Source organism: Oryzias melastigma, linkage group LG16 (genome assembly GCF_002922805.2).
Source record: "Oryzias melastigma strain HK-1 linkage group LG16, ASM292280v2, whole genome shotgun sequence".
NCBI lineage: Eukaryota > Metazoa > Chordata > Actinopteri > Beloniformes > Adrianichthyidae > Oryzias > Oryzias melastigma.
The window spans coordinates 10547454-10564119 of NC_050527.1; the positions used below are offsets into that span (position 1 = coordinate 10547454).

At 39.4% G+C, this 16666-nt stretch overlaps 1 protein-coding gene and 1 long non-coding RNA gene across 6 annotated transcripts in view; one reads left to right on the forward strand and one right to left on the reverse strand.

Annotated features, from left to right (window-relative positions):
- Positions 1-11968: 11968 nt before the first annotated feature.
- LOC118599770 lies at positions 11969-13123 on the reverse strand. Its single transcript, XR_004949268.1, has 2 exons — positions 12417-13123; positions 11969-12178 (listed from the first exon to the last, which is right to left on the reverse strand). It is a non-coding gene; the product is annotated as an uncharacterized LOC118599770 (long non-coding RNA).
- A 375-nt stretch (positions 13124-13498) lies between these two features.
- The window catches only part of hdac9b (histone deacetylase 9b), a 23307-nt gene continuing 20139 nt past the window's right edge, over positions 13499-16666 (forward strand). Inside the window, exons 1-2 of one of the 5 annotated variants that reach the window (XM_036215934.1) lie at positions 13500-14004; positions 14127-14194. Coding sequence is in view for 2 of the 5 variants with exons in the window: in XM_024267644.2 (XP_024123412.1) it covers positions 13896-14004 (109 nt within the window). In the remaining 3 variants the exon portion in view is untranslated. The other 4 variants (XM_024267646.2, XM_024267644.2, XM_024267642.2 and 1 more) reach the window with 4 other exon arrangements.

The following is a 16666-nucleotide window of genomic DNA, read 5'->3' on the forward strand; positions in this document are numbered from 1 at the left end:
CCTTCTCCCCGAGGTAGCTGGATTAGACCCCCAGCAGCCTCTGTGACTCAGTGCAGGACAAAGCTGGTATTAATATTAGATAAATGATTAACTAATAACTACAATACATTTCCCTCATCCAAATGTCTAAAACTTTACGTCACATCAGATTGCTGCATGTTTTACTTCTGCAAGTGATACAAATATACTCAAAAATAACACAAGAGGGACTGATGTTCACACAGAGCTTTTGGATTTAGGCTTAGGTCTTATTAAATAAATAAGGACATCATGTTTTGAAACCAAATGAGAACAATTTACTTGTTTGATCTCATGACACAATATAAAAATTACATTTAGAAGAGGTTGTTTTCTACTTCATTTGTTGTTTCAAGTTAAATTAAAAGACACACACACTGCTTTAACTGTTTTAAATGTATTATTAAAGAATAATCTAATGCTAATAGGGTTACTGCCTGTGAAGTTGTGCTTAGGTAGGAGCAAACACCCTGAAGGATCACATCTCAGATAACTTGATGTTTTTCTGTAACCCTGTCTTTCGATGTGTCAGGATGAGACGAAGCCCTCGGACGGATAGTCGGGACTGGATGAAAGTGAGTCACCCACTGGGTCGTTCCAGCTGCTGTGGGACAGAGGAAAGACAGAAAGCTTTGTATCCCATCCCTTTAACTGGATTGCAGATGGATAGATATTTGTTGACTGTCTCCTAGTGCCTAAAACATTTGGAATAAATCATGAACTATAATAACAAGACATTGATATACGACGTTCAAACTGAGCATTATTATCAATGATGCATAAAAATAATGTTTTGTTGTCTCCTATAAGGCAAAAAAATTGCCCCTATAGGTCATAAGATAAAAAAAGAAGCTTGACTTTTGCATAATCATTTGTGATTTATTGATTTGGGGGCTATTTTGTAAGCAACCCACTTGTTGAATTCTGGATAGTAACAGTTTGTGCAACCAGTAGATGGCACTGTTTCCCTTTAAAATGTTTTAATGGCAGGGGTGGTGCTATTTTTATCTGATGCATCATTGCAAACTGCAGCTTTAAAGCATCGTTTGGAATTTTAGGTTATGCAACAGCCTGCAAATAATAGCAACCAAATCCGTGCACATCTTTAATTCCTTGTATCACACTTCCTCTCCATACATTATTTAAAAGAATAGCTTAAATGTTAACATAGTTTATAAAGTAACTTTGATAAAAGTATTATTACATATGAGTTGGATGATCATGGAAGATACAAACTAATTTTTCACATGGATGTTACTCAGATCTGAACACAAGCAACTGCCTAACAAACTGTGCATGTGGGTAATAATAAAAAGGTATAAAAAAGCACAGTGAGCTGTGGCCACATGAATATTTTATGTGGAGCTTGTTTTTGCGGCCACAGGTGGTTATTTCTGTCCTCTGCGAGAAGCCACCTCAAGTCGATCGGAACTGTTGCAATTATACCAAGCTGCCACTTTCCTCACTGCAGCCTCCAAACTTCTTCTTTTCTATAAATGCCTGGCCTCATCATCACCGGTTCGTTCGGCTGTCATTAGTTCCAATTTGTGCGGTCCTGTAATGAAAGATGCCATTTATAAATAGCCCAGCCTGTGAGCGTTTATGATCTCATCAAAGGCTGCTCAAGTGTTATAGCGCTAGTTAAAAAACACTCGTCGTCAATTAAGCATGCGTCACTTGTTTGTCACTATTTAGGAATACTAATGACTTTTAGAAGGGATGAACTTTGAGAGGCTGCAAATGGAAAAATAGATAAGCCAATTTTGTGTTTTTGCTTATGATTAAAAGCTCCAGCTCATTTTCTGGAGTATTTACGGAAAGACAAAACAACAGCATAAAGGTCAATTTTTTATAGTTATAAATTGATTTTTTAAGTGAAATAAATGTCAGCATTTTTACAAAAAAAAAACAAAAAAAACCAGCTAATTGCTGGCAAAAGCTTACTTGGCAGCCTTGTAGTTTAGATGTTTATTGTATAGTAGGCCAACAGGTTTGCTCACATCTCAAGAGGGATTTTGTCCTACTTATTACTGAAGATCCTTTACAAGAGGCTGAGGTTTGGCATCTTTAGCCCCTGCAGATTTCTACAAGATCAAAGTCTATGACAGAATTCTTTTGTTCAGGGGAACTGGACTCTAAAAGTGGATAGAAGATGTTTTGGTGCTTTTATGTGTATATTTTACTAAAATAATATGCTAACATGAACTGGATGAATGATAACATTTACCGAGACTGGTCATCCCCTTTTAGGACCTTAATAGGCTTCTTCTTTGTTGACTTTGGTCATCAAGTTGGAAAACCAATCTACCAGTTTGCAAAGGCCTGATTAATATTTGACAAAAGATGCTGCAAACTCATCTTTGATGCAGTGAAGATGTGTTACCTTAGCGAAAACAAAACAAAAACCACCCACAAAAAACAATCTTTCCACCTCCATGTTGGAAAGTGGAGGTGGTGTTCTGCATTGCTCATTGTTTTTATCTGATCCCAACATTATCACCAACTTTCCCTATGAACCAGTTAAGTGTTTGTTGGTGAATTTCAGATTAACAATGTCATGTAAGTTATGTTTTACACATCAATGGATATGAAGTAACGTAAACACCCACTTTGATGAAAATCTATAGCATTTTTTTTATTATAGAGGACATGTATATGGAAAATTAAGTTTAAAATTGGATTTCTGATGCTACGTTCACACCTGGCATGTGATGTGTGTCAAAACATGCTAAACATGTGTTCCTGAGCATGTGTTTAGCTCATGGTATTCACACTGGACAAACAGGGAGGGGCTTCTTCTTCTTCTATTTACCAGCACATGTCCACCAAAGTTGGAAGAGGCTTGGTGCAAAATGTTGAACTGCTGCAAACCTCGCAAATCCTTGTTCCAAACCTTTTCTTTCACAGCTCTATTGCGAAACATGGAAGACTTGAGCTACGCCCGAATTCCCACCCTAATCCCTATCTAGAAAATAACTTAGTAGGGCGGAATTATCTAGTAGCCTTGAAGCAATTTGGACACTATACTTACAATTTTTCTTTTCTTTTTTTTAAATAGTGGATACAATGTCACAGATTTCACAAAGTGAAAATCTAATCAATACGAATATTTCAGGATGTTTATCTGTGACTCCACTGTGTTCTGATGATGAAAATATGAATAGTTTATTTTAAAAAATGTATTTGACACATAATTTTGGAAAATTTGTTCAACCGCAATGCATTGTGGTCTATACTTGCTAATGTTGTGAGCATCAATGCACGCTGGTTTTTTGCAGAGATTTCTGGGAAATTTCTCTGGAGACTCGATGTAACATCTGTAAGTCAGCTTAGATTTCTATCGTATTTAATCAGAAAACGCGCAAATAAAGCAATTATACAGAAAAAAAAAACATCTGTTACACATCAGTAGACAGATTATTTTAATTTTACTAGATCATAGTCAATTTATTACACCTGCCATCACAGACTGCACATGCCTGTAGTCCTGTCAGGTTTGCAATCTTGTCCCAGAATCCCTTGGGGAGCTCTTTGGTCTTGAACACGGCGGACAGTTTGGAGTCAGATTGATTGATTGTCTCCCCAGACAGGTGTCTTTGATATAGGCAACGAGCTGAGATGAGTGTCTTACTTCATTACTGATATAAAAGACAGCCGGGAGCCAGAAATGCTGCAGATTGAGGGGTAATCTATACATGTCACTTGTTTAAATACAGAGGAACTTATATAACTTGTGTAAAATAAATGCAATTAAATTGCATATTAAAGTATATTTGTTTTTTAGGACATTCTGTCACATTACCAAACATTTTTGGTACAGGTGCTGCATTAGATGTGACTCATGTGATGACTTTAGTGGGCAGATGTCACATTGGGACAGCATTTCAATCTCCAGAAAAAGCAAGAACCTAAGGCCCTCCAGTTTTTACATGACATTTTCGCTTAGTGACACAAGAAAAACACTGCTCATACTTGACACGAAGCCTTTCACAGCCAGTCCAAATGACCCTTCAGCCATCCTTCCATTTCCAGAATATTTATGATATTTTTATAATAGACTTGTTCTTGGCAGGTTAATGCTCACAGATGTCTACACTGCTCAGATGGCTTGAGGGGGCAGGTACCATCTGAGCTGTGTCAGGGAGAGAAAGTCATTTTAACAGCACCTTACACTTAGCCTAACACATCATTTCATAGTACCAAAGAATGTGTTAATGAGACAAAATGTTTTCGATGAAACACATTTTGGCAAGCCTCTCTGAATTATTCACTGGACCTGATAAATTAACATGCTCATATATTAAATTGGCAAGATGCGTTCACAGGAGCAGCATGTTGCTTGATGTCCCTGCTGTGTAATCCACATTAAGCATAATTATTGGTTATTATTTTTATTGTGCTAGAGTTGACACCAAGGAAAATGTAATAATATTTTTCACGCTGCAAAAGAATCTGTCAGCTCGTTGAAAAGATCCGTGGCTAAGATGAAGGGTGATGTCTTTTTTGTCCGTCCATTTGTTGATCGAACAGTCTGCCGTCAGCTTCCATGATAGGATGGAGGGATGACTGAGGAAATATGTGTTCCTTTAAAAAATTAAAAAGCAAAATAAGTCTATGGAGTATTGCAGGAAGCCACAAAATCATGCAGCGGAAACAACAGAGCAGAAAACTGCTGTGATTTTTGGATTTTCGGATGACAGAAGGACTGACATGAAATAGTGATTGAGCTCCAGCTGGGCAAAGAAGAGTGCAAGAATATATCACTTGCAAGCCTGTGAGTGGGTGTGTAGGTGGGCTTATGTGTGCCTGTTCAAAAATCCAGTACATGGCTAAAGGCCATGTTTATTGAACAGTTTTTTTTCTTTAAAAAGGAAACGTGACCCTTTGATAAATAGAAACCTGGTTGTACATTTCAGTATTTTGTTAATATTGTAGTAAATGCATTCAGTTTTTGCTTAATATGTGCTCACTTTAATAAATGTTAAAATGCAAATGCATGGTTGATAATTCAAAAATGACAAATTATTTATTATTTTAAATTTATTTCTTATCTTAGGTTCTCTTTAAGTGCTATTTCTAATGTTATTAACAGATTCCCAAAAGTTTAACAAGTTTAATGATTGCATCTGCTTATTTAGAGATAACACTAATTGTGTGAAAAAGATATAAACACATTTTAAACAATATTCTGAAAAAAATACCTCTTGTTGTCTAAAACAGTTTTGTTTTTAAGTTGAAGCTCTGGACGTGTGCCCTAACATTGATGCTAAATAAATGTGCATGGAGTAACAGCTTCACAAATTATTCCATTTTTGGAGGGTAAATCAATTTGTGTCATGTGGTGACCAAACATCAAGTCATTTCTAATAGTGTGTGTAAGGCTGGAGTCCATAATTACAGCTCGGCTGTCAGGCTGTCCACTTTCATCACAATGCCAAATGAATAACAATTATCTGAACTCACTCGTGGTTCCAATTTTTAGAAAGACGTAATTCAGGAAAAAGCTCACCTAGAAGTGAGATTTTCTTTTTTTTTCTCCAGACAAATGTCTCTCCTGACGTGTTTTCTGAGCCCATACTTGTTTACACAAAGAGGCAATTTTTCATGTGGCCCTTCATCTATTATTGGCTAAGGCTGTAGCTGTTTTCTGTTCCATAACAAGATGAATCCCCTACATGGCATTAGGTTTCCAGGCAACAGTGTGCACTCCACTCTTGGTTATAATTTTCTTTGTACAGTTATGATGTTTAATAGTAAGTGACTACATGGCAGGCTTCCAAATTTAACCGCTGTTAGCAGAGCCTGTAGAGCTTGATGTATGTCAGGAGGCGTAGAGGCTACAAAGCTATATTTGGCTGCTGTGTTCTCTTCAAAGAGATGAATTCTAGGTCTGGGCTTGACATTTCTCTTAGAGTGGAAAATATAGGTTTGGGTCAGTGAGTTTTTGTCAGTGGAGGGGTGTTGTTGATGCCCTGAGGTGCTGGTCTCCTGGATTATTGTTTTATTATTTTCTAAAAGATTCAAGAATTCTAATAATGTTACCCCAGGACAAACATGTTTTTTAACCGGAAAGCTAAATTATGTACACACTACAGCAGTAAGAACCACAGATTTTTGTTTTGTTTTAAGTTAGACATAAAAAATTCACAAACATTTTTGGCTCGACTTTTTCTGTTGGATCTGCTTTGAGTTTAGACAGAGTCATGTGGCGATCATCTCGTTGCGATGTTAAATGTCTTGTTCACACCTTTTTTTTTTCTCCTACTCTTGGCTGTTACTTGAGAGTAGGATTGAGTGTTGTCTTTTTGAGTTCCATTTTTTATTGAATGCGGCTGAAAATACAGAAAATACAGCTTCAACACGGTGATCCATCCTACGCTCTAAATTGCATCCCTGACTCTTTAGCGAAACAAAACATCAAACTCTCACATAAGGTGAAAAAGGAACCAGGTCATGAGCTGTTGGGGAAACATTTGATAGTATATTTGTCTCATTCTATAGATAGTAAGAGGATGGTTGTAGCCAGGGGGTGGGGAGAATTTGGCTCTTGTTGCAGCTGAGACACACGGCACTTTGAGTTCAGCTCCATGTTCTCACTGTTGTTCATCTAACCTCACTGTAGACCTCTGAGCTCCCTGGGGTTTCTGCTTCCATTTCTTTTCACTTCCTGTCCAAATGGAACTGAAGAGATGAATCATTTATTTCTTTCGGAGACCTCTCATGTGAAAAATGTTGAGATTTTAAAAAGTGGGCCTTGAGCACCTAAAATAACTTCTGTTCCATGAGTATTTTTAGTTGTCAGATAATTTTACAAGGATTTTGCCCTGAATTTATGATTCCACTCATCTATTCATCCTATTGTTTGCTCCGTATGTCCATCCAGGTTCGGTTTGTCCGGACTCTTCCAGGGTGCGGCCATGATGGCAGAAACAGACCAACCTCCCAACTTCACACCGCCGATTAGTTGTCAGTCCTTGCTGTCTCATATTCCTCAGAGGCCCCAACTATGCAGCCATGTGTCATGCTAAATTCTTTGTTGTAGCCTTTCATCTTCTCTCCCTTCTCAGCCCATCTTTTTTGTTGTGGAACTTCAGGAGGTCATGGTCACAGCCTCTTCCTGCGTGGCGTGAAATATGCAGAACAAACGGATCCTAGAAATTACACACAGATTGGACACACTGGCTGTACATCTAAAAAAATAACCCACGTTAAAGTTTCAATGGCCAGATGGGTGCTAAAGGGTGACGAGCCCATCTGGTTCCATGACAAAACAGTTTTAGAGTAAGCAGCCTTGAAACGTTTTACCATATTTTTATTTGACTGGTTTAAGCGGCATCATTTTGGAAAAGGTTTTTCTAAAAGTACGTGGAAATTGTTATAATTTCACCAATTGGAAAAAAAATCAAGTAGTCATCATAGTTGTTTTTTTTGTTTTTTTTACAAATCTAAAAATCTCCTCAAATTCTCACTCTTGGTGGTCTATTATTCAATGACAGTTGACCAAATGACAATTGAAAGTGTGTTTGTAAGGGGGTGGCAACCATAGACATAAAACACTTGATATCCATTCACAAATTCAACACAAAGGAATCCGTAACCATTTTTCATCAGATCAGCAAAATGATGAAAGATACATGGTGTATGCCTCATAGATCGAGCAGGATATTTCTTAAAAATAGCATTTTGAACAGCATGTAACACCTGTAAGATTTTTATTTGTCTGAAACCAGTCCTTGTAAGTCAGAACTATTTGGACTTGTGTTCCACAGATTAGAAAATTCAGAAGATTTCCTGTCTAAGGTATTTTCTAAACTCATAAACAGGTAGTTTAAAGACTCCATTCTCTGTTCTCAAATCACAAATACTTCCATGAAACATTAACATGTAAATGTTTTTAACCAACTAGAATCATAGATTTGTACATCATTACGGAGTTTCTTTTCTCTTCATTCACTCAGTCTGTTTTGCTCTCGTAAAGGTGTGAATTCCTGCACTTTGTTCTACAAAGAGAATCATCATAGCATCTTTGGGAGTTCTCGCACAAAGCTTCAAGGTCCTCACACAGTTGTAACAGTTTTAGTTCTTGTGTTCACGCACTCCATGAAACAGTGCCTGAATTTAAAAAATAAAAAATAAACTAACAATCATGTGACAATAAAAATAAAAATTAACAATCCATTTTGCTTTGTCACTTTGTTTAATACATGGATGAAAGCATTTCTGTCTATGATTGTACATTTTATCCTTAACTGTATGTCTAATTTATTTTTGCTTGAACTTTTATGATTTCTCTTACTGCAAATTTGTAGTCAAGGTTGTTCATACATATTCATGTATTTCTGTTTCTTATTGTGCAACAAAGTTTTTGCTTTTCTGTTTTTGCTCCACCTGTAGGGCGCGCTGTTGCTGAAGGATCAAGTGGCTTTTAACCTGCTTGAAAGATGCACAAAAACCAAATGTTATTCCCACAGTTACTGCTTCTTGGTTATATTATTAGCTTTCCGTGATCTTAAAAACAAGCTGAATGTATAATGAATATAGCTTATATTATTGTTACAAAAGCGTTATTCAGCAACACAACCTGCAACATAATATGACTGGGTGACTGAGCAAACAAAAAGTGAACAGATAATTATTATAAGACTCAAGAGACAAATGACAAAAAATCATAATGAAATTTGAATTCAGACAGGAGTAATGCATTTCATGAAACTGTCTTTTGACGCATTCAGAGTAACTATCCTTGCTTTTAAAACAGAGCTGCAGATCGGTGTGATGCTGCGGAAAATACAGAAAGTCAAGGTCACCTCAGCAAAGAGTTTAAAAATACATCTCGAGCTCCTCCAGCTTTCATGCATATGGAGCAGTCCAGACACTGACTGCGTAGCAGAGGTGAATGTTGCACTGTGGGAGATTTTCCCGGTATGCATTAACACTCCCCTCATAATCAGAGGAAGAGCTTTTTCTGATGTATTGTTGTGTCGGAGACCTTTGAGGCACCACAGGAGGAGAGGACTGTTACCGCTCTGTGTTCAGCTGAAGGAGTGATGGCGTAGGTGGAAGTGCCTCGGACAATAAGCCTCAGCCCGCCCTTCCCATAGTAAACTCGATTTCCTGCAGCAGTTCTTTAGGTAGACCTTTGAAATGCATGAATGAAGTTAAGTTTGGGTCTTTTGATGCCATTGAGAATTTCAGCCGGTTATATGATCCCCAAATATTTTATATAGTTTTACCCTAAATGTGTCCATTTGAAGTTCAGATACTTTACGAATAAATAATATAATTTGATATAATTTTAAGATAATAGCTTCCAGGCAGGATGATGCGATGTCTATTTGCTCATAACCGCGCTTGACGAGCAGGACGGTTAGTGAGGATGCCTCTGAACAGTCAACCTTTGTTTTTTTCTTCATCCCTCGGGGATTTTCTAAGGTCAGTTAGGCTTGGATGAATTCCATCAAAGTCACATGTGTCTGGCTGAGCCTTGTGTTTGTATGATACAGACGCTTCATTACATTTCCTCAGGCTTTTCCAGGGATGTAGGTCTAAGAGCATCTGCTTGTTGTTGGCTGAGGGCTCCCTAAAATGCCAGCTGACGTTAAAGATGATCTTTCAAAGGCTGGGATCAATGCGGAGCCTTTTGGTGTTGAAGTACTTTCGGAGGCATTTGTGATTTGCGCTGCTTTAAGAGGACAAGGACAAAGCGATACATGACGAGGGCTTGTCAGGAGTGAAAACTGAGTGGGGACTAGTACAACAGCAACAGGGTCAATTTGACCCAAACAATGGATCAATGGTTTCCAGCAGAGATGATAACATTGATCAGTAAAAATACTAAGAGCTGCCCTCTGTTTCCAGTGTCCCTTTGTGCTACACATTTATTTTTAGAAAGTCTATAGCAGCAGACGAAGGCATGCCATCAAGGACCTATTCAAAGTTAGAAAGTAAACTGACCTCAAGGTCAGCACATAGTAAGTTGATGCTTTGAAATTGTACCTTTACCTTTTGGAGCTCGGTTATCCTTCTCGTATGTCAGAAAAAAAAAAAAAAAAAACATCTGTGTTTGTTTTTAACTTTCCAGGATTTATGTTAATTTTCTTCTCTGTGCGGTGTCACTTGAAGTGCACAAAGTTGGACAGGCTAACAGTGTTAAGAACAAACTGTGTTAAACTCTAAACAGGACTGCATTTAAACCCTTTTCATGTTATTTGATCCAGCGTTCTAAGTGCAGCCTATATCACCTTGAAAGTAGAGCAGGAAATTCCACAGGATGCCAGACAGAATAACCCAATAAAAGTGAGAGCACCTCAATCGTTAGTGGAAAAACATGCTCACATAACTTACCCAGATGTACAGCCTAATTAGATTTTACCATCAAATCAACAGTTGTAGACCTTTGTGCTTTTATGAGTCCCAAACCACAAGGTAAAGAAAAAAAAAATCTGTTTGAAGCGACCAAACTCGAACCGCAGCCTTTTTAGCAGGTAAGATGGACGGGTTTCCAGCGTGGTGTGCTGCGCCCCACATGCAGCGTCCGACTTCCTGCTATAAACTGATCTAAATTCACCACTCCAACACAGTTAGCAGCAGTGACTCACAAGTGGCTGATGTAAGTAAGATGGCTGGTGCTGAGGTAATTCACGTGGAGAGGTAATTCTGGACAGGGCTGCCCTCATAGCTATAAAGTAGCCACTAGAGAGACAAAGCTCAGGGGGCAGGGGTGGCATAGGCGAGGACCACGGTAACCTGTGACAAAACGCTGTCATCCCCAAAGAATCGAGGAGAAATCAGCACCCGACAATGATAGTATCCACCGCTGTCCTCACAGGTGGCATGATGAAATCAACATCCAGGGAGGGGCTGGTACGAGGAAAGTGATGGAGGGTGTAGCCTTTTGTCTGCCTCTCATATCTGTTGCAACACTTTGGTTTTGCTCTCCTCCTGCAGTCTGCCTCCCTGCTGGGTTTCATCATGCACAATGTGTCACAAGGCAGCAGAGCGCTGGTGATTAAGCCAGCGGTCTCTGGGAGTTGATCTGAAACCAGCAACTTTGATAACACGACTCGCCTCATTAGGAGGAAAGAGATACAGAGCGAGCAAAATGAGAACAAATCCACAGGTTCTGATCACAACTTCTTGACATTTTAATAGTAGATTGGTGGAGTATCTTAGCCTTGAGGCTGTTCAAGACAACATGGCGTACAGCCATGGTGATGTGTTTGAATCGGGGCTGTTAAAGACCAGACATTTCAAAAGGTTTCAGGGTTCACTGGTCTCTCCCGTTTGTTCATTATATCACTAACATTTTCTCCACATCCCCATGTTCCACGCCGGTGTCTGGGTGACAGAACAAATACGCTTACACACATATTCTGACACGCACAGACTCCCAGAGTTTATGTTTGATATACAGGGGGTGACAGACAGTGAAGCCCTGGTTCTGGAGTGCAGAGCCGAGTGGCTCTTCTGACGTTCAATGCTTTAATAGGACTAAAGTAGACAAAGGCCGCCAATGACGCAGTAGGAGCTATAATGGGCTTGCCACATTGCAGGTTTACTGGACCCTGCTTATTGGGCAGAGCTATTTCCAACCCTACAATCCCTCATCAGCCTCAGGAAGCTAGTTATAAATAAAAAGTGTAGGTTAATCGCAGCTAAGAGAAATGTCTCGGCTGTTTTTTGGAGCGTATAGTATAGGGCAAGGCAGAATATGTATTGAGAAGATTCATATTGAAACTGTTCTCCTTTTCATGTGATTTTGCATGCATATTCTGAAGCAAATCTGGCAAAAAAGTAGAAAGGAAAATCAGACATGAATCATTACAAGTAAATGGTGAGTTTCAGTTTCCATCTGTTTGCGCTTTTTAATTGTGTAATAATGGAAAAAATCCCAAGAATGTTGCAACCTTTTAACTTTGGTGTTTGGTCAGCATGACATTACAAACATAGATTTTTTTTTTTTTTTGTCAGGGTAATTGTCACGCGTGTGACAGACCCTCTTCTTCTTTTGAGTAATTGTGTCCTGGCCTGTGATGCGGCTAGCCTATCGGGTCACAGCTCAGCCCGTCTGACAGATACTGTGACAGATGGAGCTCTGGGTCTTTAGCCATCATTACGCTGGACTTGAGGGCTTGTTATCACTCACACCATCCCATCCAACCTGCAAAGTCATTTGTGAAGATCAATTGTTTGTCCAGTCCACTTAACGTTGATGTTTTATTCATAAATTCACTGTTATTAATACTTAATATCCATGATCACTCATGGGATTCACTTCCTATTTTTTCTTTATTTCAAAAACAAAACTTTAATTCTTCAAGGAAAGCAAGTGCATTTGCATATGATCAACAGGTCTAACATGAACCCACGTTTCCATGGTTACACAGCATATACATTACCATCAGACTTGTTTTTGTGTCTGGGGCGAGCCTGCAAGCCGTGCATTTCCTCCTCGGTTGCGCCGTGATAAAAGGATTGAGGAGGTAAATGTTTGTCCAGCTGAAACAACACAGTAAAACTCCTTCCCTGTGTCTCTGTAGCCTGGTCGTCAAAGCTCACAAACTAAAAATAGCCGTGCTGGCTCCACGCCCCTGGCAGGGGGACAGGTCAAATTATGAAGGAAGATGAAAAATTTAAAGGCGCAGGCTGCTTGGCCACAAACTCAGCCCTGCATCAGTGGTTAGACAGAACATTTGACTTGGCTTTTATTGGAAAGAGTCAGATTGTGTTAAGTGTGGAGTTTTCGTCTTGTGATGTTAATGGAAAGAGTGGGGCTGAAGGGGCTTTTTTTTATTCACCCAACAATAATTTCGCATCTCATGTTTCAGGCATGCATAAGTAATAGTTTCTGCAATTTAAGGGGAAAGAAACTTTATCTCTTAATGAGAAGCTCTTGACACACTTTGAGAGGTTTAAGTAATTATGGTCATGCTTACGTAATTACGGTCACCAAGGATGCCAACTGTAAGATGGCATCCTTGGTGAGCTGGAAGCATGCTTCCTGAGAAGCAGCCTTGCCCTGGATACACACTGAACCTGGCACATACTGAGCTAATGCAGCGAGGTAGCACTCTGCATCCTAAATCTGTTATATTCTTTATGCTGAAAACATTTCTCTTTTTTGGCTTTTCCCATAAAAATAAGAAGAAATAAAGTTTACAAACACCTAAAGAGATGTCCATCCATGCTGAAGATGGAGATATAAATAGAGTATACAGGTTCAATAAATCAGAAAGGAGAGAAAAGGGGGGATCAAGCCTCCATCTGCAGAGAAGGAGTCAGGAGACATGCCTTCTGGCAGGAGCTGAAGAAGACAGCTGTGTTTGGTGTGGTATTTTTAAACGCATCAATGCTGCTCCAATCCCTGCGCCTTGCCTGACCTATTTTTAGCCAGGGCTGGCCATTGTTCTATTTCTGTCACCTGTGGGCCACGCAGTTGTTGATTCACATGCAAATGAAGCTCGCTCCCTCCCTCTGTCTCGCATTCGTGCCTCTGCGTGGTGCTCGGTACACAGCGCGCGGTTTCATCCATCCCCCTTGCAACTGCGCTCCACATTTCCCCCAGTCTTCCTGCGCTCAGACGCGGGGAGTTGGGAGAAAATAGACAGAGAAAGAGAGAGAGAGAAAGAGGCAGCAGTTTGTGCTTTTGCACCAGACTGAGGCAGGACACCCCGGAGAGAGCGGCAGCCCTGCAGAGAGGCTGCGCGCGGTCCTGTGCTCCAACAACAAGAGTAGTTTCTCTGGGAGGGGAGGAGCCGGAGGAAGGGGGGAGACAGTTGCCTGTTGTCGCGGTTTCTCTCTCCCCTGAGTGGCTGAGGGGTGGCTCTTGTTGACGGGAAACGCACGGCTTGAGATGAGACCTGAGCGCTGAGTGGAGTATGCTGCAGACGATTTACGAGGGCGAGTCAAGTTTCTCCACAACAGAGGGGCGCGTCGGACACCAGCAGCTCCCCAACCAGACCAAGATGCACAACGTGAACAACTCAGGTGATCTCACAGCCCGGCGTCTCTGCTCCTGCTTTTTCCCCTCTATCCATTCCCTCTTTTCTGTCAGTGAGTCTCCATCCTTTTCTAATCTAAACTCTTTGCGCTGCGTCTGTGCGTAAAAGACAAGTCAAAGCCCTTCTGCACTGTAATGTGGTAGGACCATCCACCCCATCCTCCTCAATCAACCAAGGTATTTACTTTTACAATGACATATCCACTAATTCTTCTACTTCGGAGGTTTTTGAGGCGCAATTTCCTATTTTGGGGGTTAAAAGTGTTTAGCGAGCTTCCATGTCAGTGTGTACTTTTGAAGGAACAGGAAGAGCTGTGACAGAAATACTGTGGGGACATGTGAAAGGTTTCTCTCTGGACATTTACCACGCGCACACGCGCGCGCACACACCCCTCACACGCAAACACACACACACTGGCTGAGCTATTTTTGAACTGAGAATTGAATTGAAAAGTACATAGCTGACATCAGAATGACTAACATCTATTCACTGTATTGACTCAGGATGAGTCACTTTGTTTCTCCCCACCTCCCCAGCCCTATAACTGTGTCTATTGATAAAATGTGAAGATTACCTTCAGAAGGGAGCACTATTTTTAGACAAAAGTATTTAAATGCAATTATGTAGAATATTTAACCAGAGAGCATGACAGAGAGTATGTTGTTAAACGTTGTAAAACCAGTACTTGGAGTCTGAAAAACATTAACAAGAGTTCCGGTAAGGAAAAACAGGTTTTAGCAAAACATCCAAACGCGTCGGGATGAACATTAGGACAGAAAAAAAGGGGGGTCAGAGGTCAAGATGTGATGAGTCCACCCACGTCTGTCAATAGAGCAGCTTGTTTCAGGTTCTTTCATATCAGGTAACCGAGGCAGGCCTTTCTTCTTTTGTCTTGCTGCTTGTGAGTCAAACAAGCGCTGTAGTGAGTGCCTGTATTCAGGCCCCTTGCTTTTTCTGTGGGTCAGCTATTCTTAGGTGAGTTATTTTCAGCTTATGGCATTAGCCTGCTAAGATTAGGCGTCTGTGCGTTATCATTCCATCTCAGCATGCTCCTGATATAACAGCAGTTTGGAACAGATATTTATAAAAACTGTCTGTTTAATTTGTTCTTTCCACTGTTGAAGATATCGACCGACAGTGACTAACTTTATCTGTCTCGAGATTTTCTGCTCACTAGCGCTGCTTCTATTTCTACACTTTTGCTTTTTATTTCTATGCCCGCACAGCAGACACATCTTAATGTAGTTTTGAAGTGTTTGTTGTGTCAGGTAAATAACAAGTTTATTGTGTTTCAAGTGCAACTCTTGACATTTTATGCAGAGTCCTTCTGTGCTAGTACAAGTGGAGCAGCAAACTAAAGGGCATATAGACACTTTTCTGTTGATTAGACCTGTTGCATAAAAGGTAAAAATAAAAAAATAGCTATTCTTAGGTCAGGAAATCAAAATACCAAGCAAACTTCAAAAGAGATCTTATAATATAGACAACCTTTAGGTGCAGGTGCAAAACAAGTCTAAGTGAATGGGATTTAATGTTAACTTTGTGCTACTATGTATGAAAGCTGTAACATTTTCATACCAAAGATTGATTAAAAAGGCAAAAACTTTTCATTTTTGTCAATATGCTTTTAAGAAAACATAATGTGTATTATGGATGATGCATCGTTTTTCAACATTTCTATAGATTTTTATTGGTATTGATTTTTTAGGAGCAAATCTGATTAAAAGTTGAAGGACTTCCTGTTTATCATTCAACACTTTTGCTGGATTTTGTGACGTTTATTCAATTTGGTTTAAGTCTTCTACTATTCGTACCTTTCCTTTGAAACGCTTTGACTAAACGCCTGACAGGAGACTGTCGAGTCAAAGGCCTGTAGCGTCTGAACTCGCTTCTACTTGTTTGCCGAGTCTGAAAAGCGCAGCTTTGGGTTGGTTGCAGGAACAAGCCTGGGTCTTAAAAATAAAGACCTGTTTCCTGCTTTAGACGTACCAGCTGCTCAAAATAACAAGGCACTTAATGAGAGATCCAGCACCACATTGCAGTCCCAAGCATCAGCTTATTTTTTGCCCTCAAACATCTTCTGTATCTCTGTTTCTATTTATACAGGCAGACAGGAAATTTAGATCAGCGCACATGTCTGCTCCAACTAAAAGCTCACAGCTTCCATGCTTTACGGGTAATCAAATGTGGGTTTTTTTTCTTCTATTTTTTCCCACAGAATTGGAAAATCCTAATTTTTGTTAAAAAAAAAAGATAAACTAGGTTAATGCCTTGGAAACTGTTTGTATGCTAAATGGAGCAATATTTAAAATCACATTAGTTTTGCTAAATTCAATTAGTTTAATTGGAAAATATATATTATATAAGGAAAGATATGATATTGTAAACAAGATATTTGACATTGATGCATTATTATTGATAATAATAAACAAGTTTCATGTTACAACTTTGCATTAGAAAGTAAAATATGCTATTTAGATTCCAAAATTGCTCTTTTTGCCCAAAAAGTATTAAGGATTGTACTTTTTGTTAAATGAGTCCTTTATTTATTTTTATCAAAATATATGTTTCAGTCTGGACTTAAAGCTTCCTAGCTGGACTGTTTATACTTTGAGGTGAATTTTTACCATTTTGTATTCTTGGTTTCA